The following is a 23,537-nucleotide window of genomic DNA, read 5'->3' as shown; positions in this document are numbered from 1 at the left end:
TTCAGCTGCTACACACACACACACAAGACCACTGGATGGTCCTATTTGGCCAATGGCTTAGTTAGGGTACAGATTGAATCTAGTCAGAACATGAATCCCCAGGCACATTTATTCAGGGCTATTGAGGCAAGGATTTAAATACTATATTGACGATAGATAGATAGATAGATAGATAGATAGATAGATAGATAGCAAGCAAAGTACTCAATATAAACACACTGGGTTATGTAAAATATGAGAAGACTCTCCTACAACATTAAGAAACACCAATAGACACAGTGCAAAGTGTCAGAAGTCCCCACCACATATCTTACCAGGGCTAAAGAGAACTATAGCTTTAAGGTATGCGTACTCATAGCCGTCTATATCCAGTTTCGCCATGCTGTTACAAAACTCCTGCAGCTTCCAGATATGCTCCATGACTTGCTTTATCCGGTCACCAGAAAGCTTATCTAGAAACAAAAATCATAAAGTCCCTGAGGAAAACTTCTAAGAACCAGACCAGTCTTTTAAGGAGGCCACATAGAGAAATGGAGGTTAAGTTCACTCTTTATAGAACCAAGTCTTTTCAAGCTGGTCAAGAACTGCATTTCCAGATGAAAGTGAAGTAACAAGAGGTGCTTGTGTCTGGAGAGACGGTTAAGGAGTTAAAGAGCACTCACTGCTCTTTAGAAGCAGTAGAAGACTTGTTTTCAGTTCCCAGCACCACACAATGGCTTACAATAATCTGTAACACTGGTTCAAGAAATTTGATGCCTTCTTATGATTTCTGTGAGCACTGTACACATGTGATGCAGACATAACACTAAGACAGACAGACAGACACACACGAAATAAAAACTTATTTAAAAAAAAAAAAAAAAAGGTACTTAAGTTAGCTGCCTTGTCCACACTGCCTCAGTAATGTAGCTAATTCAGCCTGTGTAGTAGCCAAGGGGTAATTCCTTTATAATAACGCATTCCTCCGTTCGTTATGGCCTTCTATAGGGCTATAATGAATTTCCTATTGCCAAAGCTGCTATTCCACTTGACTGTCAAATATTAGATGGCCACTGCAGCTCTTACTAGAAGACAGTTGTCCTTTCATAAAGAATAGGTGGGTCAATTCAGACACAGCTGGCCTTCTTTATCCTGGCACAAATTGGATCAAGATACATTTTATTCCTGTATTTCTAGGACCTACCTTCCTGGATACTGTTCTGCAGATGGTTGACAATGGCTGCCAGAATGGTAGAAAGACTCATGACCTGGGCACACTGGGCCAGGCCAAGAGTGAAGAGCTCATTCCAGCAGGCTCGCACCAGGCTGGTATTGCAGTCCTGTCTGGGAACATAAGGATAAGGCTGAGTATGGTGCATGTGGTCAACTAAGTATGTGAACCGTATGAGCTCAAAGCCTCAGCACCATCCATCTAGTAGCAAGGATCTTACAATGATCTAGTATATGTCCAAGATCATCCCCAGGAAAATGACCAATGTTTTGAGTAAGTTCATGAAGGTTTTAACTAAAGTCCCTTATTCTCTTTGACTTTTTTAGGGCTAGCAAGGTGGCCCAACAGGTAAAGATGCTTGCCATTAAGCCTAGTGATCTGAGTTCTATCCTCAAAATCCACATGGTAGAGAGAACCAATTCCCCCAAATTTTCCTGTGATCTTCAAAGGCAAGCTGTGACATACATAGTTAAAAAAGAAAGACATTTTTTTTAATGTATATTTGGTATATGTACATGACTGACTGTATGGTTATATGTGCATGTATACATTTACAATTAAGCCAGAGGTCAGCATCAACTGTCTTCCTTAACCACACTTGACGTTATTTTTGAGACAAAGTCCCTTAGTGAATCTGATGCTTACTGATTTGCCTAGGCAGGCTGGCCTCTGAGCTCCAGGGGATTTCTAACTTTACCTGCCCATTTTGGGTTTTACAGACATTCACCTTTGTGCCTGGCTTTTACATGGGTTCTGGGGATCTGAACTTAGGTTTTTAAACTTCCACATAGGCTCTTTACTGACCCATGTCCCAAGCCCTGGGAATAAGAAACTTTAATAGGGGTTCAAAAGATACTCAGAGTAGAATGCTTGTCCAGTAGACAAGAAGCCCTGAGTACAAGTGGGTGGAACACTTGTCATCCCAGCATTCAGGAAGTGAAGGTAAGAAGATTAGAAGTACAAGGTCATCCTCAGCTACATAATGAATTTGAGGCCAACCTATGTTACATGAGATAGGGTCTCACTAGCTCTGGTCTATATAGCTAAATCTTTTTGCCACTGTCTCCTCTGAGTGTTGAGACTAAAGGTATGTACTACTATACCTGGCTATAAACTTTAAAGTTTTCTTAAAATTTATTAAATCAAGCATAGAAGTAATATTGATGCATACTAAAATACTATCACTGAGGAGGCTGACACAAATAAAGATCCATAGGGCTCTCTTGCTAGACAGCTAAGCTTATGTGGGAAGTTCCAGCCTAGTAAGAGACCCTGCCTCACAAAAAGTATACAGTACCTGAGAAAATATCTGAGGTTATCTTTTCCCCCCCACACAGAGGCACGTGCGTGTGTGCACACACGTTTATACACACGTGTACACAACCCCTCTGAAGTTGTTTTTTGTGGGGTTGGGATGCATAAAGCAAACATTCTATCATTAAGACACATCCCCAGCTTCTCCACTACAGTTGGTTTCCCGTAACATTCTAAATCATATGGGTGTCTGGGACTCCGGTCAAAGATGAGAAGCTAGACAGATCAAATGACAAGCACTGAAGAGCAGAAACTCCATAACAAGGCTGCCAGTCAGAAGAGCTAGTCCTGGAACGGAAACAACTCTGTTTAGTCAATACTCAAGAACTACTGTAATTGGCACACTGCAGACACTTATTTCCAAAGCTGCCAGAAAGCTAGAGAAACTCCTTTATTCTGTTAGGATCACTATTCTGACCACTAATTTAGGATCAGTATGTGATTTATTAAAAAAAAAAAAAAAAAAACCTTTTAAAATGTGCTGGCCTAGGCAAAGGAACTCTGGAGGTTTCAAATTGACCCAATAAGGACAAATTAAAACAAACAACCCCTCCTCACCTCAGGGAAGTGGGAGTATCACTGTTTAGCTACACATCAGGACATCTTCACATAATAACCCTAAGATGTCAACTATTTCCCATATGGCATCAAGGGCAGGCCATTGTCATAGAGTTACCTGAATTTGCAAATGTTTGTTCAGTAATCATTGCTTGTCCAGTTGCCCTGAGAATAACAAACCAAACCTGTCCACCTCTCCTTTAATAATAAAGTATGGTGAACTACTGTTTTCACTACATGGGGGCTGGGGTGGGGTTGGGGTTGTATGCCAAGTACTCAACCCAGTAGCACACTGCTATATGAAGATCCCCTTGCATATTTGGCTTTGTCAGCTTTCACTTCTGGCAAGGACTCTATGGAGAGGAAAACTGAAGGCTGAGAGAAGTGAAATGATTTTCCTATAGCCTTACAGCTATCAAATGCTATTCTTAGGATTCTTAACCTGGACCTACCTATTCTAGGCCACTGCTATGAACCAGTGAACAACCTGATGTTTCACACCTATAACTTGTTTCATGTCACTGTTTATGTTCCAGCCAGACTGTAAGCCATAATGGTAGCCTGCTCTGATTGGACATTAGTTATTTAGCTCAGTAGCAAAGCTAGCATTGGAACTGACAGGAAACAGGATCATCAAACAGTAATGTTCATGAAAAAGAAAGCAGGAGGGGCTTTCTGCAAAGATGACACAGGCCACCAGTAGTCTTCATAGGCTGGCCAACACTGAGGCAAGGGATTCTGTGTGTTTACAGTACACACAGAAACCAGTACTCTGATACATTCATCCCGTCAAAGGCCAAATGGAGCTCCTAGCAACAAGTCCTTGGCACACACAAGCACTGTTTCCTCCAGTCTAGTGATTACATTTAATAAAACTTTGGTCTCTGAATAAGGTAAATTGGAACAATCACACTGGATAGGCCCATAGAGACCTTGTTGGCCATTCCTGGAGGGGAGAATGCCACTACTCAGGAACACCCAGGAAGAAAGGCCACTTACCCAAGTGCCTGGAAGGCCGGGATTGACCTTGCCCAGTGCATGGAAAGGAAAAGCAGGCGGGATGCAGACTCGCAGATGTAATGCACATTGAGGTACTCTGGCATAGGGCTGGGCATCGTAAGCTGGAAAATAGGAGGCACTGTGACACGAGCTAAAGGAGAGGGGCAGCTGCCCTTTCATATATCAATAAAGGTAACAGCCAAAGTAGCTGTCTCATATAGCTTAAAAGACCTGTCTTTAGTGGAATATATGTCCATGTAGCCCAGGCTTTCAGCAGCTCCATGTTTTCTTGCTCAGTGACTTGACTCCAACAGTCTGGATTGGGGTTCAGAGCCTGTAGAACACTTCCCAGCTCACTCATACAAAGACATCTTCAACAGCTCTCACTTGCAGCTATATTGCTACTTGTCTTAATTCCCCAATAAGTGTTTTTAAGCTCCAGATGCCCTGATTCCACAAAGGCTCTCTAGTGCCTTGGGGAGCAACCTGAGAAGCAAGACTTGGGCAGCTATAGTCAAGGACCCGATCTATTTAAGTGACTGACTAGATCTCTCCAGTACAGAGCACTGAGCCAAGAGACTCATTCTGGAGACTACAGACTGGATGCCCTGTCAGGATGGAAGACGCAGAAAGAGCATGGGAAAGACTGAGGATTACTAGTATTCTTCAATGATGGTAGCTATGGCTCTAGTGGGCAATAACTTAAGAACCAAATCTGGCTGCCTACTTGCAAATGAGTTTATTTGATGGCTTCTGTACACAGTAGAGAGGCAACAAGGTGCCCACCCACCTGAGCCAGGCTGTCACAGGAAGGAAGAGGAACAACAGCCATCCTCTGATCCTCAGTGGCTACCACTCTGGCAGTCTATCTGGGCAGTGATATGCCACACTTATTGGAGGGTCACTTCAGAACCAATGGCACCATGAAACAGTTATGTAAAGAAACAACAGGAATATGCTTTGGAATTCAAGATTCTGTCACAATTAGAAAATGAGCTCATGCCAGGCAGTGGTGGTATACACCTTTAATCCCAGCACTCAGGAAGCAGAGTCAGGCAGACCTGTGAATTCAAGGCCTGCCTGGTCTACAAAGTGAGTTCCAGGACAACCAGAGCTGTTACACAGAGTAACCCTGCCTTGGAAAAAACAAAACAACCAAACAAACAAAACCCACCAAAAGTAATTAAAGAAAATGAGCTGGATGCAATGTCTGACTTTTGAGATTATATAGTACCTGGCTCCAGCACTTACATGTACTCACCTTAAATGTGACATGTGTGTCTGAAAGGAGGGGGCCTTCAACTTCAATGATGGGTGTTGACTGGTCTCTGCTGATAACATGGATGCTCCCTCCTCCACTAGCATCTATCCCATCTGCCAGGCTGGGAGGTGAAGCACTATCTGTGGTATTAAGTGCTTTAGCTAAGGTATCAAATGCCCTGTGAGCAAAATGAAGCAGGTATCAATGGCAAGTCAATAAGAGAGCTCCAGCTGATTCTACTGAAAGAAGCCACAAATGGAGACAGACAATTCAGCTCCACTCAGAAGGCAGTGACGCTCTTCTTCACCACGTATTTAAGTACTAAGCTATGTAGTTTCTATTTTCACATATAAATTCTACTTTTTCATAACTACCCTCCTAAGACATAAATTTTCTACACTTCATAGTTGTGAGTGCTGAGGTTCACAAATATATTACCTTTTCCAATACCACTCACAAAGTAACCAGAATTCTTTATAATTTAGATGTCATTTTCTTTCTCCTATGCCTAGATCTGAATTGAGATTTAACAGAAGAACCAAGCAAAGGAATTGTGTAGCTCCCAGAATGCACTAATCTGGACTGACACAAAGGCTAGAATGTAAGAACAAAACACAGGGGCCAAGCTACATGGAAGAAACACCCTGAGCAGCCTGCCAATGCCACTTGGAACCAACTAGTACTATCTACCAGCTACCATGTACCATTCAGAAAATGGATGCAAGCAAATACAAACAGTAAGAGGAAAGAGGTACACTGTTCTGTGCAGGTGCATTACAGAGTGTTCAAGACAAAGAACATTTGTCTGATGAAGGCCCTGGTGTAGGGAATGAACAATAGTTCTGACTGTCTTATGTCATATGATATAAGCAGGTCCTCTTCCAGTGTGAGTGCCCATAGTTAAATGTAGAAGACCAGCAATGTGTGGGTTGTGACAACTTTATAGTTCTTAATTAGATACAACTGGGGTACTTTTGAAGTATGTAATTCAGTGGCATAGCACTTGCCTTGTACACAGGAGCAGAGGTCAATTTCCAGCATCAAAAAACAAAACAAACGTATTTATAACATAGGTGCCAAATGCTGATATCCAGCCTTATAACACAGCGCCTGGGGATTATGGGATATCAGAGAAGCTCATACCGAGTGATTTCACTTGCAGACTGGTCCTCTGGTTGCATTTCTGAAGTGTCACCATTGTTCAAAGATTCACTCAGGTTAGCCAGAGAAGTCACTACATTTGCCAGTGTGCCCAGAGCTCCTTGGCTTGTTTCAGCCTATTAAATAACCAATAGTAATATAGAAAAAAATAAACAGTAACATTAAAAAAAACTAGCATATGTATGCAAATGAGTTAAGGGCAATGGAATGAAGAAGATAACATGTTTATTCAAGGCCAGCTTCTACAGGGTGTGAGTAAAAAAATCATACCAGGGAGATCTTTCTGTATATAGAATGGATCAGGTCTTTTGTTTTTTGTATCTTGGTTGTGGTCACACACACAAATCCACACAGGTGATGCAGTGATATAGTGATAACATGACAGAAAAACAAATAAAGTAGACTTCTCTAACCACAACTTTTGTGCTTTAGAAGATACTTAGAAAGTAGTAAAGAAATGGGTGGGGGCAGGACAAGCAAAAAAAGAGAGAGAGAGAGAGAGAGAGAGAGAGAGAGAGAGAGAGAGAGAGAGAGAGAGAGAGAAGGTAGTAAAGAAACAATCTGGAAGAAGGAAATATCTTCAAGTCACATATCTACATATCTAAATACTAAAAGATCTCTACAACACAATACAAAGACAACCTAATTTTAAAAGGGACAAAGATCTGAAGATACTTTCAAAGATGTACAGATGGCCAATAAATATGTTCAACCTCACTTGAAATACAAATCAAAACCTCAGTGACGCTTCACATAAGTTGGATGCTATAATCCAAGAAAAGAACATGTTTTTCTAGATGTGGAGGAATCAGAACTGTTACATATTGTTGATGGAACTACAAAATGGTGTAGTCACACTCATAAATAATCTGGCATCTCCTCAAAGTTTAAAAGTTGCTCATGGCCATCTACCCTTCAAACAATCCAAATGCTAATCACCTAATAAACAGATACACAGCATGAAGCAGCTAGGCAGTAACATATGTTTTGGCAATGGAAGGAATGAACTACAGGAACACATCATGTCATGGATGAAACCTAAAGATAATAGCTAAGTGAAAGAAACCAGTTGTGAAGGAGCCATACTTACATGATTTCTTTCATATGGAATGTATTGTTAAATAATTGTTAAAAAAAAAAAAAAAAAAAACATGTGGTTGGCCTGGCTTGATGAGTTTCTTTTAAGAAGGTAAAGAAATTCTGGAATTGGTGGTGGTTAAGTCCAAAATCATGAAAATATACTAAAATACCATAAATTTATATACTGCAAGGGTGACAGATTGTAAATTATATCCAACTTATAGAGTCAAAAATAAACCATTAAATATATGCACATGCATCCACCATCATCCCCCCCCCACTCTCCAAAATACATATACCTATGTGGGTTTAGTTTTGTTTTTCTTTGTGTGAGTGTGTATGTGTGTGTAATTAAAAAAAAAAAAAATCAGTAGAAAAGTTTTAAGCACAAAACTGATCAATAAATTATGGTAGAACCACAGAATATTGTGCAGGTCACCACAATGGGAGGGAGGTGACTTCTTGGACCAACAGACATCTCTATCTGCAAGTTCATTCTTTCTGGCAGCTTACTGCAGATTACCAAATGGAAAGGAACTGGAGCCTCTGCAAAAGGCAGCCTTAGAAAGAGTAGTTATTTTCCAAGCATGCTGGTAGCTTGCCAATATGTATAGCAAGGGGGAAAATAATAGGGAATACAACCATTGAATGTCCACAACCTACCATGTGTTAGTGATTATGGATTATGAGTAAACAAATTCTAGAACAGCTATACAGAGCTATAGGAGGCTATGCTTTCAGTATCATCTCTGATGGTCAAGAGGGCAGGTGTAGTTGGAAAAGCAGCCTGCACTGCAACACACAGAAAGAGAGAATGTTACCTTGGAATCTGTGGCCAGGAGAACCGTACCATCCTCACGAATTAAAGGCTGCTGGATATTCACAAGCATCCCTGGATCAAGAAGACCTGTTTGTCTATTTAAGACACAAAGAAACCCAGAGTAGCTTCTAACTTTTTCTGTACAGTATGCTTATACTGTATTCACCTGACTTTCATATCTGCAAGGCTGTCTGCTAAGAAAAAAGCTCTAACACTTAGCCTATAGTGAATGGCCAGCTCTCTGCTCTTGCTGATGAATGTCTCACAAAGCCAGGCTAAAGGCTGAGGGACGACAGAACACATGCATATTCCTAGGCCTTCTAGCTAACTGTGGCCATTTTCCTCTAAATTTAAATTCACAGAATTGTCCAGAGATCCTCAACTTCAGCAGCTCTTTGTGTAAGACATTTTAGATTTCTGATATTCCTTATTTCTGTTCTCTTTAAAACTAGTTCAACAGAGTGTGTTAAAAAGAATGTGCAAGCTAGTCTATGGCATTATCTGGCCCATTCTTCACCTTGGACCTTTTGTCTATATTGTAAAAAAAAAACAAAACAAAAAAAAAAAACAAATGGTCAGTTCTTCTGAGTTACAGCTATTTTTGCTGTTTGCATGAAGCCTAAACTGTAGGATCAATTGTGACCTGGTGTACCATCAGCAATGTTAAGTGAACTCAAAAGGGAGAATGAGGTATGCCAGGACTGTACCACATGTGTGCTCTTTCCAGGGATATCTGCTCTTTCTCTGGCCAGTTTGGAGGCCAGTCACAGTGCTGCTCTGTGAGAACAGGAATCTTACCTTGCTCCATCCTTGTCTGCCACAAATGTGGGAGTGGCTATCAGAGGACTTCTCAGGTCTTTTCGGATATAGATCTTCTCAGTTGAAGCAGCACAATTGCTTGGTTTCTCCCGTTGCACATCAAAGGGCTTCCGTTCACTTTGTACAGCTTAATTTACAACATATATATTCACATTTAAAGAAAGAGTAAAATGAATAAACATCATAACATAAAGTGGACTCTTAGCAAATCTGTAACTCTGGTGTTTGGTCACTATGGGCTTTCCAAACAGAGGAAAGAAAGTAAAAATCAAATAGCCCCAATACAAACCTAAAGGTATATAGACAGTTCAAAATGGCAGGTGTTGCCTGCTGATAAAACTGCCATGCTGAAGTGATTTGAGAAGGCCATAGTCCCCTGGGTCTTTTACTTCTGTCACTAACCAGTTGGGTTTAGGATAAGAAATGCCTATATTCAAATGGACCCTTTATAGAGATTATACCATGAATGGTAGAGCAACCTCTCCAGAGTCCAATTCCGAAGAGCTTCAGCAAACTGAAGGCTGTTAATCGTATGGCAATTTCTCTCCCAGCAACCTAGTGTTAAGAATGGTTATATAGGAGCTGGAGAAGGCTCAGCAGTTAAGAACATATTGCTCTTGAAGAAGACTAGAATTCAATTCCTGGCACTCGCATCAGGCAGCTCACAACTGCCTGTAACTTCAGTTCTAGGGAGACCCAAGGCCTCTGTGGATACCTGCATTCACATGTAGACAGCACACATACACATACATATATGTAATTAAAACAAAAATAACATTAAAAAATGACAGGTAGGGGCGTTGGTAGCACACACCTTTAATCCCAGCATTCGGGAGACAGAGGCAGGAGGATCTCTGTGAGTTAGAGGCCAGCCTGGTCTACAGAGTGAGTTCTAGAATAGACTCCAAAGCAATACAGAGAGAAACCCTTTCTCAAAAGAACAAACAAAAAACAGACAGATTTTTTTTTTCTTTTTGTTACAAGCAACTGAAGAAAAGCAGATCTTGGGGGAGGGGTGGGATATATAGTACATGTATGTACAGAAGCCAGAGGGCATCACTGAATGTTTTCTACTATTGCTTCCCACCTTTGTTTTGATTCAGGGTCTCTCAATGACCATGCAAATCATTGGTTGGATAGACTGGCTAACCAGCAAGCTTTGGTGATCCACCTGTCTTTACCTCTAGTGCTAGGAATTAAAGGCATGAGTAATAATGCCCAGCTTTTACATGGGTGCTGGAGATTAGAACTTGCAACCTCATTCTAGTACAGCAGACACTTTACATATTGAGCTATCTCCCCAGCCCACAACTATTCTTAAAGTGATAAAGCTTTGGATCAAGATGCCCTACTACTAAGCTGGAATGCAGTAGGACCTTGAGTTTGCATCTATGCCTGTGATTACCCCCACTTTAGCCCCATCACTGCTTACAACTAAGGACAGCCTGACAATATGACAGGGAAACCCCACACTAAGGTAGTCATGTATGTACTGTATTTACTGTAGCAGAACAGGTTACAGATATACTTCTTGTTTCCCTGTGGATTTTGCATTGTCCCATTCCTACAATGGGAAACAAAACTGAAATCCATTGGCTCTAATCTTCCCAGGAGCCATGCAGCACTGTGAGCATGGTGTGGGCCCTAACTCTGTACTCTGTTCTTCTCTATCCCTGCTGTACTTTTTTGGATTTTTGGAGGCAGGGTTTCTCTGTGTAACAGTCCTGGCTGTCCTGGAACTTACTCTGTAGATCAGACTGGCCTCAGACTTACTGGGATCCATCCACTGCCCAGCCCTGCTGTACTTTAAGAACATAGCACTGCTCTCCTTCCTTGACTTCTTTGTTGCCTACTTTGAGACCTGGTTCTTTTGATTCCACCATCAAGAACTGACTCTATGATGGGTCCTTGTGGATTTTGGACAGGGTTAGAAATACCTGAACCCTCAAAAGTATGGCTATAGGAAGTGAGAGGAGGGTTTCAGTCCTTCTGTGGCTGCTCCTAATTGGGGACCTTCTTAAGAATGTGAAGGCTGTAGCAAAGAAAGGAGGTGCTGGGTCACAGGTAAGGCCCAAAATTGAGAGAGATAATATGGAATGTTCTTTTGTATGCTGTGAATGTGTTGCTTTTATTGGTTGATGAATAAAGCTATTTGGGCCAATGGCCAGGCAGAATACAGGTAGGTAAGAAAGCCATACAGTTACTGAGAGAAAAAGAAGGTGCAGCTGGGGAGACACCATGTAGCCTCCAAGTGGTAAAGATGTCAGAACATTACTAATAAGCCACAGCCTCATGTTGATACACAGATTATTAAAAATGGATTAATTTATAAGAGTTAGCCAGTAATAAGCCTAAGCTACTGGCCAAACAATTATATTTAATATTAGTCTCTGAGTGATTATTTCATAAGTAGCTTCAGGGACCTATGAGCAGGAGAGAAACTAGTCCAGGGGGACCAAACAGGACAGAGAAAAACATTCAATTATAGAGAGCCACCATGTTTCTGGTAGCTCTTCGGCAGCAGAGCTGGAATGACTTGGTCTCAAGCTTTACCTTGAAGCTGGTATTACCCACCCTTAGTTCCCCTTGCCTGTATTCTGATTCATCTAGGTAAGAGGCTTTCAAACATACTATGGAGACTGACCAAACCCAGAAGCATCAACTCTGGATCACCTGGATGCCCCAGGAGGTAAAACATAGTGAAGCTTGTGTGACTATTTTCCCCTTTCATTTAAAGTCAAATGTAAACACCTTCCTTAGCAGGTATTTGCTAACATGGGGCCCTGCTACTCACATTCCATTTTCATGCCCATCTCTAGGCACTTTTTCAGCCTACAGAACTGGCAGCGATTTCGGTGATGCTTGTTGATGATGCAGTCTTGGCTGCTCCGGCAGCTATAAGTCAGATTCTTCCTCACGCTCCTTTTGAAGAAACCTTTGCAACCTTCACAACTGACAGCCCCATAGTGACGGCCTGAAGGGAGTGAGTGAGCACATGATCTGGTTCGTCACAAGCAGAGGTGAATTGCCCAGCCCTATTCCCACTTGGAATGCACCTTGTCAGAAGCTGCTACCACAACAGCCCAACAATGTCTACCTCATGTGTTCATATTTCTACAATAACCTTGTAACGTCACAATGGAAATCCAAGGCTTATACATGATGTGACTGCCCTTGGCACACAAACATCCCACACAAACAGCAGTTCAGGCAACACTGATCCAGTGCATGACCCCTCGGCTCACTCTTCATAGCTGACAAAGCTGTTGTATATAAACAGAAGCTTGCAGCTAATACTGTCTGTGTACATTCTGGGCCCCTCTTGCTTGCAGAGCCCAAAATTACAGCTGAATTGTTAGGAAGATACTAAATAGCATCACTGCTTATACTGACTACAGAGGTAACTTGGAGAATCTCATTTTCCTTTAGAGAATTGTGGCGTAAAATGAACACTGTAGATATTGCCTTGACCTTCTTTGCAGTAACTCCTTGAGCTTCCTATCTCTGAGTGACTTCTAGTAGCTGGAGACAGTGGCACTATAAGGCTATGTAATGAGCCCTTTCCTTGTAGCTCAGAAGAGCCCTGATCAACAGGAAAATCAGGCACTTTAGCCACTTTGTTCCTGCTTCATGTATTCCAAATTTGCAAAGTGTGTCTATCTCCTTGTTGAACAAGTATAGCACTCAAACACTCCAATGGAAAAGTTAGTATCAATTATTGGAGACTGTAACAGATGCCTAGGATGGACTGAAAAAAGGCTATCAGGACCAGTGGCAGCACTCTCTACCTGATTCCAAGGGAAGATAGGGTTTTCAAGTGGTAGTATGGACCGGCTTTACCAAGACAAAGGAAGGGTAGGACCAGAAGCAGGCACCAATGGCAGAGAAATGGCATAACCAGCTTAAAGGAGAATTTGGACCGAGCATAAGACAAAATGAAATCGAGGACAATAAAACATCCAGACTTCCTGCGAGTAGAAAAAAGCTCTCAGAACTCAGATTCACTGAGCTGAGCTTCTCATTTCCCACTGCCTCACTTACTGTCTGTAGCTCCCCAGTACTAGCAAGCCTCCTGTCTCCTTTCATCAGAACACTAACTGTGGAAGTCTTTGAGCTCTCCTTGAAGGACATCAGAAGCACAGACATAAATAATTCTCTAGAAGCCTTAGGTCTTCACTCAGTGTGAGCAAGCACAAACACACAACACACTCATGCACATTTGTGTACAGAGAGAGAGAGAGAGAGACAGACAGACAGACAGACAGACAGAGACACCGTCAGGTCTTTACTCAGCATACATACATACTATATTCAGTGTACACCCCCTTGGGAAGGTGTTCCACTCCTCCATCACAGAAGCTTATACACAGGGTACAGTGAAAGGATAAAAGTGAGATCGTTTGGATGAAGGGAATTACACACATAACACACCTTCAAAGAGACAAGCAAGAGGAAATAAAGTTTTACTTTCCTAATAGCATATAAATACTTGAAAACAAATCAGAGTTTCTTGACTTTTCCTGTCAGTTTGAAAATTCTGACAAACTATTATGTGAGGTTCATGTTTTAAACCTACATATTTTTTCTCAACTACACACTCCCCTACCCTATATAAGGCCATGCTGTTGCTCTATGATATGCATCAGAAGCTAGAGTCACATACCAGAGGCTTTGTCGCCACAGACCACACAGTACTCCACCACCTGGGGGCGCTGGACGTCGGCCTTCCCCAGCAAACGCTCCACAGAAGCAGAATCCGTGACGATCTAAAATGTCAGCAGATGAACATCACCAATTAACATCTAAATAAATAAGTAAAATAACATCTAGTTGTACATTCCCAGTCTTGGGAATGCTCTGGGCAAAACTAGAATTACTCTGATAGCTTCATTCAGGTAATTCTGTTTCCCCACAGGCCTGCACATGTCAGTGACTGTTCTCCTATCTTGTGAACATCACCAAGACTAGAAGCCACATGGGGATCACATATAGATTCTCTAAGGTAAAGACAGGCTAAGTTCTTCAGCTGTGCTTCTCATCCCAACAAACAACATGGAAATGTGCAAGCTGGTGTTTATCAGAGCTACACCCAGGTTTTCCCTGGTGATGGGTGAACTAGCACAGATGACAGCAGAAGCCTACTATTTCCTCTTACTTGTAGGTAAACAATACTATCCATCTAGGAGAAAACATAAATGATACCAACCTAAGAAAGTTTAAAGTACTTAATTTGAGCACACAATAAACCTTTACATCAATTTCATATGGTGAGACTATATTTATAAATCAGGTAAAATCACCTGTGAAATGTGACATAAGCAGCTAGTCTTTCACAAACCTGTACTTTTAACAAGTTTAATATCAAAAAATCAAAACACACTTTGGGAGAGGGAAGATAAGATGGACAATGCTTGCTAGCTACATAAATATAAAAACACATCAAAAAAATTTAAACAAAGTGTCTGAAGAGATGGTACAGCAGTTAAGAGTGCTCTTGTGGCTGGGTGGTGGTAGCACATGCCTTTAATCCCAGCACTTGGGAGGCAGAGGCAGGCAGATCTCTGAGTTTGAGGCCAGACTGGTCTACAGGTTCCAGGACATCCAAGGCTTTTATGCAGAGAAACCTTGTGCTCTGTGGAGAACTCAAATTCAGCAACTAGTACTCAAGTTTGGGCACTGCCTACAACTGCCTACAACATACTCCACAAAGATACTCACATGGGGGTGGGGGTGACAGGAAGCTGCCAGGAGGGGGCTTGAGAGAAGAGGAATAGAACTCAAATCTCTTCACTGTGACTTATGTCTGAAGAGTCCCAATAGGCAGAGTTTCAGTTTGGAAGATGAAAAGAGTTACAGATGGTGTTCACATTGAAAACTGGCCCTGCTCTCCTTCAGTGTCTGTTCTTATTTTTGTGGCTGCCCCAATCCCATTTTGCTTCTCCCTCCAGGAGTAGAGATAATTAAGAAGTGCTGGAACTAGAAGTACAGAGCACTTCCTGGAAATATGTGCTATCAGAATGAAGAGCTCAACCCAGGCTTTGGCCAACTACATGAGACAGAGGTTAAATGTTCAATTGGAACCTCCACCTCACTTCTGCACAATCAGGAAAGCCACATTCCTGTCTCTCTCTCCAAACCCCACCTCTCAGAAAGTCTCCAAGAACCCAATTCTGCATTCTTGGCCACTACTGCAACTTCATCCCCTGTTGTTGCCAGCAGCCCAAGTCCCTGCCCAAACATTCAGCTTTTTGACCATACTTAGGCACAAACCAAGCTTGTGGTGGATAGGTCATCACTCCTCACCTACAACCTATAAAGTCTCCCTGCTTTCCTATGTGGGTGCTTCTTCTCCAGTCTGACCTCTGGGACTGGAGAACTCGCCTGGGAGTTGTTTTGCTCAAATAAACCTGTTATTCTACTTTTTCAATTTGGCTTGATCTTGTCTACTTTATAAGAGTAAAATCCTCTATCACGGCAGAAACATAGCAGTCCTGCTTCTCTGGTGGTGGTTGGCTCTAGCAGGTATCTTAAAGATACCATAGGCTAATGGTTTCCACCCATGTGGTCTTTTAAGAATAAGTCTCCACTTGTCCTCACTATCACCTTGCCTATGCCAATGACTTTTCCTTGGCTTATTGCTCTTGCTGATTGTCTTCTGGGTGAAGCCACTCAATTTACTGCTTTTTTACTTTAGTTATATAAGGCCAAAATCCTGCCATGCTTATAAATCCCTAAAGGAAGGCCCTTGCAGGGGTGGATATGGCCTCCAAGGCAGGGCAAAACTAAGCTGAGAAATTCAACTACCAACAGGCCATACCTGGATCCTGCCAGGGACAAGGTTGTCTGAGGTGGTGAATATGAGCTGCTTGGCACTGGATGTCTCTGGAGACGCCAGGATCACCTTCCCAGTTCCAGCTCCATCTGGGCTGGTCAGGATGAACTGCTGTTTGGAAGATCCGGAGGCGTCCACTGCGGTGACTATCTGGATCTTCTGTCCTGTCTGCTGGTCTGTAACAATCTACAAGATATAACACGGAACCCCCTTGCATGGCATGTCTTTAGATATGTGCACTTGTAGGAGGTGATCACTATAATCAATGCTAGTTTTAAGATGTTTTACCAGTTGGGATGGCTAATCTTCACTGTCAACCTGACTGGAGTTAGAATCACTATGGAAACACACCTCTAGGTGTGTCTATGGGAGTCTTTTCAGAAAGATTTAACTATGAAGGGAAAACTGCCCCTGAATGTAAGTGGTGCCATTCCATGAACTGGGACCCTGGACTGAACAGAATAAAAAGAAAATGAACTGAGCACTAGAAATCAGTCTGTTCTGCTTCCTGACTATGGATGCCATGTGACCAGCTATCTTATGTTTTTGTTTCCATAACTTTTCTACTATGATGACTGTACCCTAAATCTGAACCAAAATAAAAACCCTTCTTTTTGTAAATTTACTTTACCATTTTGTCAAGACAATGAGAAAAAAAATTAACTAATGCACAAGTTCCATGGTGAAGTAGGGTAAATACATAGTGAGCTTTTCAGAAATTTTTTCATAAATTAGTTTCACTCTAGGATTAAAAGTCCCTTATGTGAAAACAATTATAATAGATAGACTTAAACACAAAAGGAAGGAAGGAAGGAAGGAAGGAAGGAAGGAAGGAAGGGGGAAGGGAAGAGAGAGAGAAAGAGGGAGGGAGGGAGGGATGGGAGGGAGAGGGAGAGAGGGAGAAAGGAAGGAAGAAAGGAAAAGGGGGGGAAAGGGGAGAGGGAGGGAGGGAAGGAGGAAGGAAGGAAGGAAGGAAGGAAGGAAGGAAGGCCCATATTCTGTCAAAGTCAAAAAAGAAGGCAGCCTTAACTCTTCAAAAATCTGGAGATAGTTGCTTTAAATAAGTAATACTTTTAAAGGGAAGGTCCTGTTAAGGAACCTTGTGATGGGTGACAGAATTCACTTAGCTTACCACTGTAATTCATCACTAGTCTACTCCATTTTCTAACTTTGAGATCTCTTAGAGGCCATATCCAACTTTACTGATGGGTAGTCAGGGCCAGAAGAGGAGAGAAGATAATAAAAGACGGTGGAATGCACTAACTCGGGAGAAAAAAGGCCTCATCCCAATTCCTTGACGGCCCAAAGCCTCTTCTACCTTGAACTCATAATTCTTACCCCTCAGATTCTTAAGGACTGGGATTACAGGTGTGTGACACCACACTTAACCTTTATGTACCATTTCCTCTATGAGAAACATAAAGTAAACACAAAGCACAACCTTGAGCTTGAGACAAAAGAAGCAAGCTTGGAGAGAAACAGCTACAAACCTAAGAGACTTCCTTAGACCCTGCAGCACCCCAATTTCTTCTTACACACCTGGCCTCCAGAGTTGTGGGAAAACTTGTTTCTGTTAAGTGACAAAGTTTGGGGAAGCTTGCACTGCAGTCTTGGGAAGCTTATACTAAGAGGCAAGCTCATATTTACCCAACTGAAAAAAATGGCCATGTTCCCTGCCTACAAGTAAGAGAGAACTGAGGGGAAGACTAAGGAGAGATCCTATTCTCTGTGACCTTCTGCCCATTCAGAGGTGATAGGAACTTATTACAGATTAGTGAAAGAGCTGAGCACAACACACATCTTGTGTTTTTCCTCAGACTGATAGTTTCCAAGGAATAAAGTGAAGGGGAAATGGGTAGAAAAATATGTTTTAAGTACAGTTGTGTGGAACCAGATATGGTAGGGTGACACAACAGGGCAAACATACCACAATGCTACTAAAATGCAATTAAAAATATTTTTGTAATGTGCATTTTACTAACAATTATGTATCATTTTTAGGTGGTCTTAAAGTATTAAAATATAAATTGTAAGTACTAAGGCAACAACTGAAAGCATTTTTAAAAGAAATATATTTGAGAGGCAGCAAAATAAATCACATAAGTATCTCCACTAAAACCAGAAAGAAAAACCTCTGGCAATTAACACAGAAGTTATACAAAAGGGTGACATTAATCTAAAGTTATTGATAAGCAAGTAAATATAAATGGTCTGCATACAACAATGAAAATACAAAGATTATTAGGTAACACAAGACTTAACATTTTTCATATACAAAGACACAAAGAGATGAAGAAAATTGTCTCTTGTACATAAAAATAAAAACAAAACAAAAATAGTAATTATGATAGCTAAAGTTACATTTAAAGTTTTTTGAGACAGGGTATCTCTGTAGCTTTGGAGCTGTGCCAGAACTCACTCTGTAGACTAGGTTAGCCTTGAATTCACCTGTCTCTCTGCCTTTCAAGTACTGGGATTAAAGGGACGCACCATCATTGCCCTGGAAGTTTTAATTGCTATGCCTAACTAAGAGATCCATGAAACAAAAATGTCTCTGATCTTGCTCAAGGACAGATAATTCCTGAAGTACTGGAGGCTATTGTTTGTGTAAGATAACAAGCCACATGTTTTCATTCCTCTAAACAGATTTGTTTGACCCATCTGCACCGGATGTGCTTGATCACATGTGGGCAGGAGTTTCACAGGCAGGAAATAAGTCAGGATGTATGCTTGCCCCTGATTGGACCTGATGGGAAATGCAATAAATTATGTTTTTCTTCTTAAGCCCTTGCAAAAGACTCAGGGCCATTTCTCAGGAACCTGGGTATGGAGCTGAACAGAGCCCATCCACTTGGTCAGTATTTAATTAAAGCTTGCTTCAAATTTGGTTTAAACTGTGGTAGTAGTTTTATTCTCAATCCATGGGATTAAAATAAAAACAACAAAGAGATGGAGTAATTATATTAATCTCAAACAAAATAAACTTCAAAATAAGAAAACTATCAGGTCCTGTAAAGAGACACTGCATAATGACAATCAATTCTCAAAGAAAGATGTAATAATCCTAAATCCATATTGCCAAAAAGGAGCAAAATACATTAGGTATAGAGTTATAGGATGTAGCTCAGCTATTGCTTAGAATGTACAAAATCCTAGGTTCCATCACTAGCACTAAAACCCAAAAACAATCAAGACAAACAAAATAAGTCAACTGCAGACAGAACTAGAGGGAGGGATAAAAAAATTCACAGCTATTGTTGGGAGATGTCAATGCCTTTTTGTAAGTACCAGCAGGCACAAAAACTAATAAGGAACTAGTAGGCTAACCAGCACAAGCATCATAATATAAATTCATATGATAATGCCCCTAACATCCACAACAACTCTCCTCAAACTTGCACAAGATAGTCACAAACAGAAACTACATTCTGGCTTTTATAATGCATTGTAAAAAAGTCTACAGAGTGCAAAGCATATGCAGTATATTCTCAAACTCAATGAGACTTAAGTAGAAATCAAAACAATATTATTGCTGAATAAAACACAGGCTGAAGACATAGTTATGAGTGTAATGTTACCTTAGGCTAAGTGGGGCTCACAGCAGATGTCTTGGCTAGCTATTTGACAGTCACTGGTGTATAATGACACCTAAAGACATCTGCTCATCTGGAGCCAATACAGAAAGCTGAAGCAAACACCCCAGAGCATAATTCTGTAGAACCCCAACATTTTCCATTAGGGAGAGAAGATCAGTAGGAAACTACAACTACAACTAATAACACAAATAACCAAATTATTCTCCTTTCTTACATATAGTCTCCACACCATTTCCTAAATAGGTCTTTCCTATAAGACAAATAACTCACTCAGCTGAAGAATCAGAGAGACGTCACAGCAGTAACATAGCCTTTTCATTCATATATACATATACATATGTATGTATATACGCACAAATGTATGTATACACACACACATATATATATTATATATATGCAGAAAGTAAAATTATATATATATATGCACAAAGTAATTTGGATCATAAAGTATATTTAAATACAGTAAGATAACTGAAAGTTACCATTTTACAGGGAAAGACAGGAAAAACAGTACTTTTCTGTTATATAACTATATGTGTTCCAGTTGGATTTTTGTCTAGACTTACCTAGGAAGAGGGAAATCTTGAGAAAATAACTCTGTAAGATTGGCCTGTCAGCAAGCATATGGACCATTTTCTTAATGACTGATGTGAGGTGCCCAGCTTTCTCTGGGCAGGTGGTCCTGGGCTGTACAGGAAAGCAGTGGGGCAAGCCATGAGGAGAAAGCCAGGAAGAAGTATCCCTGCTCTCTACTGCTCTATCACTGCTTCAGTTCTGGCCTCCAGGTTCCTGCCCTGACTTCCTTCAATATGGATGGTCATGGGAGTGTAAGCTTAAACCTGTTTCCTCTCCAAGGTGCCTTTGGTCACAGTGTGTTCTATCACAAGCAAGAGAAATAAGACAATATGGAACTACCTTTAAAAGGGGGTGGGGTGGGGCAATGTACAAAATGTTGAACCTTCTCTCAAAGAGTAAGAGGACCAGGGGAGATGGCTCAGTCAGTGAATTGCTTCCAGTGCAAGCATGAAGATCTGAACTCAGATCCCAAATACCCATATAAAATCTGGGTAAGGCAAGGAATACCTGTAACCACAGCAGATCCAAAGGCTTACTGGCTAGCTAGGCTAGCCAAAATTGGAAGTTCCAGATTTTTATTAAAAACAAAATTCTTTTTTTTTTTTTTTTTTTTTTTTTGTAAGAAAGGAAGGGCTAGAGATCTGGCTCAGTTAATAGAATGCTTGGCTGACATGCCCATGGCCCTAAATTTGATCCTCAAGCACAATTTAAAAAAAAGGGGGGGGGGGTGATGTGGTGGCACACACCTGTAATTCTGTCACTCAGGTTGCACATGGATATTCACTCAGTGAGTTTGAGGGAAGAAGAGAAGGAGGAGGAAGGAGAAAGAAGGAGGAGGAAGGAGGAGAAGGAAGAAGGAAGAAGGAGGAAGGAGGAGGAGGGAAGAGGAGAAACAAAGATCTACTGAAAGAAACCTATGCTCACTCAGTGCCTTGAATGACAGGACTTTGGTACAGCATGCCCACAGGCAAGCAACAATTCTTCTGGGTAGCTAAGAAAAGCCACTGGAGTATCAGAGTAAGAAAGAAACAGCAGTAAGTGGTGGACAAAGAAAGCACAAAACACAATGCTACTATAAGTGGGAACCAGATATAGAATGCTTTCAAACTTTAAAAAAAATGTAACCACATAAAGTCCTTTCTAAGAAAATTGTGTATGAATCTCCATATATGATATAGTTGAGTGTTAAGAATATGTAAATGTATTTTAGAAAAAAGCACTTAAATGAAGTTAATTGGTGATTACAATAATGCTTCCCTAAAAAGCATCAACTGAAAAAAGGGGACATGGAGGACCATTCTAGGAGAACCTCAAAACACAGAAAATTCTCACAAAGTCACCACTGAAGAATTAACAAGGCAGAAAATCTCACAATCATCTCCAAAATGGAACAATATGCAATCCCTTCCCCCTTTTAAATCTTTCTTTTAAAAACTGGATTAAAAGTAAAAATTAAACCTCATGTTTCCTGTGTCCTCTATAATCTCCCCAGCTCCTCCCTAAATCTCTATCCCCAAAGCAGCAGTTCTCAGCCACAGCTGTTCCTCCACTGAGGGACTGTGTTCCTCTCCTCCTCAAGACAATACAAAGAACATCAGCAATGCTTCTGGTCACCTGTACTAACCTCATGACAAGGGATGATGTTTTGTGTTGCTAGGCACCTAATTATTACTACTGTAATCAATAATGAATTTCAACAGACCCCAGAAAAGAGAAACAATACAAAAAACAAATAATTAAAAAAAAAAAAAAAAACCCTCTGCCCATAGCTACTAACAAACTCCTGTCTTGAAAAACCAAAACCAAAACAAACAAAGAACAAAAACTCATGAGGATCCTACAATGCCATGTTTCAGTTTACATAATTATGATTATGTAAAATAAAATAAAAGATAGCCATCATTCTTGAGAAATCCAGTGCAAAGAAATGGTGTCTGTAGTTTTTGATCAAATCAATCAGAAATATTACATATAACATACATTCACAATTGGATGGTAAACAGTGAATCTGAGTTAAGGGTATAACAGAATTTTATTTACTATTTTCTATACATTTGAAGCAGTATAAAAATAGGACATTAAAAGCTATAGTACACATCTAGGTGTGTTAGCACCAGCCTGTAATTCTGGTGCTGGAGATGTGGAAGCAAGAGAATCAGGAGTTCAAAGCCAACCTCAGCTACACAACAAGTTTAGGTCAGTCTGAGCTACAGGAGAGCCCATTTGCAAAACACAAATACAAAAAACAAACAGCTGCTAGCATTTTCTGATGCTCATTTGCCGAGCTGCATGTCTTACCACACTTTATCCTTCTGCACTTGTATAACACCAGCACTATCTGCAGTGACACTGTATAGAAACAAAAGGCTTTGGAAACTCTCCTTAGGTCATATAGTTGACTGGTCACAAGACTGGATCTTAGGTCTGTTAATTCAGACTAAACAATACATCTGTTCCTCCTAACCTTTCCAGAGAAGCCACTATTTAGGTTCTAAGCATTGTTGTCATACACTAAAATATTAAAAATGCATTCTCTTTCCAGATTCCAAGGGAAGCAATGTTCACTGACAAAGCACCATAGGGATAAGGATGCCCCTGAAGACATCTGCATTAACATTAAAAACACAGAAATTATTTCGCTTTTAGAAAAACAAATCTTTTGTTTAAAAAAAATTATTTATCATTGTGAGTTTGTACGTGTGTGTTCAAGTGTGCACATAAGTGCATGTGATGTGACTGAAGGTACATCCATGTCAACTTTTTGGAGTTTGTTCTCTCCTCCCCCAGAGTTGGTTCTAGGACTTAGCTCAAGGTACCATGGTCCCTTGGTAGATACTTTTACTTGCTGAGGCATCTTCTTGTCCCAACCCTGCTATTTCTCACAATCCTGTAACAGGTGTTTTTTTCCGTTGTTCTTTGTTCATGTGTTCTGATTCAGCTGGGTAATCAAACATCAATGCATTATCCCTTCCTTCCAGTTTCTTGCTATAACTTGCCAAAGTCTTTTGGTTCAAAAGAGTAGTGGGTTAAAGGCAGGTTCACAGCCTTGACCCTCCTTAAGTAACAGTTAACAATACTCCTCCTAATAATAATAATAGTAATAGTTACTATGTATAAATAATACAAATTGAACATAAATAATAAATATGTACAAGACACTTTTCTAAGCATTTTACATTATACCTACTGATTCCTCACAAAATCCTGGGGCAAGATCTACATATATATTTTTTTTCCAAATAAAAAAGTGAAGCATTAAAACTGTCATTGCCCTGACTGAAAAACCAACTAAGTTGGGGCACTGGATGTGA

At 40.7% G+C, this 23,537-nt stretch overlaps 1 protein-coding gene across 4 annotated transcripts in view; it reads right to left on the bottom strand.

Moving 5' to 3' along the window:
- The window catches only part of Nr2c2 (nuclear receptor subfamily 2 group C member 2), a 64,903-nt gene that overhangs the window by 5,471 nt on the left and 35,895 nt on the right, over positions 1-23,537 (bottom strand). For all 4 annotated transcript variants that reach the window (XM_051203311.1, XM_051203310.1, XM_051203312.1 and 1 more), the window contains 10 exons: positions 16,040-16,240; positions 13,886-13,988; positions 12,017-12,196; positions 9,202-9,349; positions 8,405-8,498; positions 6,486-6,619; positions 5,343-5,520; positions 4,082-4,203; positions 1,184-1,323; positions 315-452 (listed from right to left, as the gene is read on the bottom strand). In XM_051203311.1, coding sequence (XP_051059268.1) covers positions 315-452; positions 1,184-1,323; positions 4,082-4,203; positions 5,343-5,520; positions 6,486-6,619; positions 8,405-8,498; positions 9,202-9,349; positions 12,017-12,196; positions 13,886-13,988; positions 16,040-16,240 — 1,438 coding nt within the window. The remainder of the gene's footprint in view (positions 1-314; positions 453-1,183; positions 1,324-4,081; positions 4,204-5,342; positions 5,521-6,485; positions 6,620-8,404; positions 8,499-9,201; positions 9,350-12,016; positions 12,197-13,885; positions 13,989-16,039; positions 16,241-23,537) is intronic.

The sequence above is a fragment of the Phodopus roborovskii genome, unplaced genomic scaffold, assembly GCF_943737965.1.
Source record: "Phodopus roborovskii unplaced genomic scaffold, PHOROB, whole genome shotgun sequence".
Classification (NCBI taxonomy): domain Eukaryota; kingdom Metazoa; phylum Chordata; class Mammalia; order Rodentia; family Cricetidae; genus Phodopus; species Phodopus roborovskii.
The sequence above is the reverse complement of the archived record's forward strand: the minus strand, read 5'-3'. Positions and strand labels throughout refer to the sequence as shown.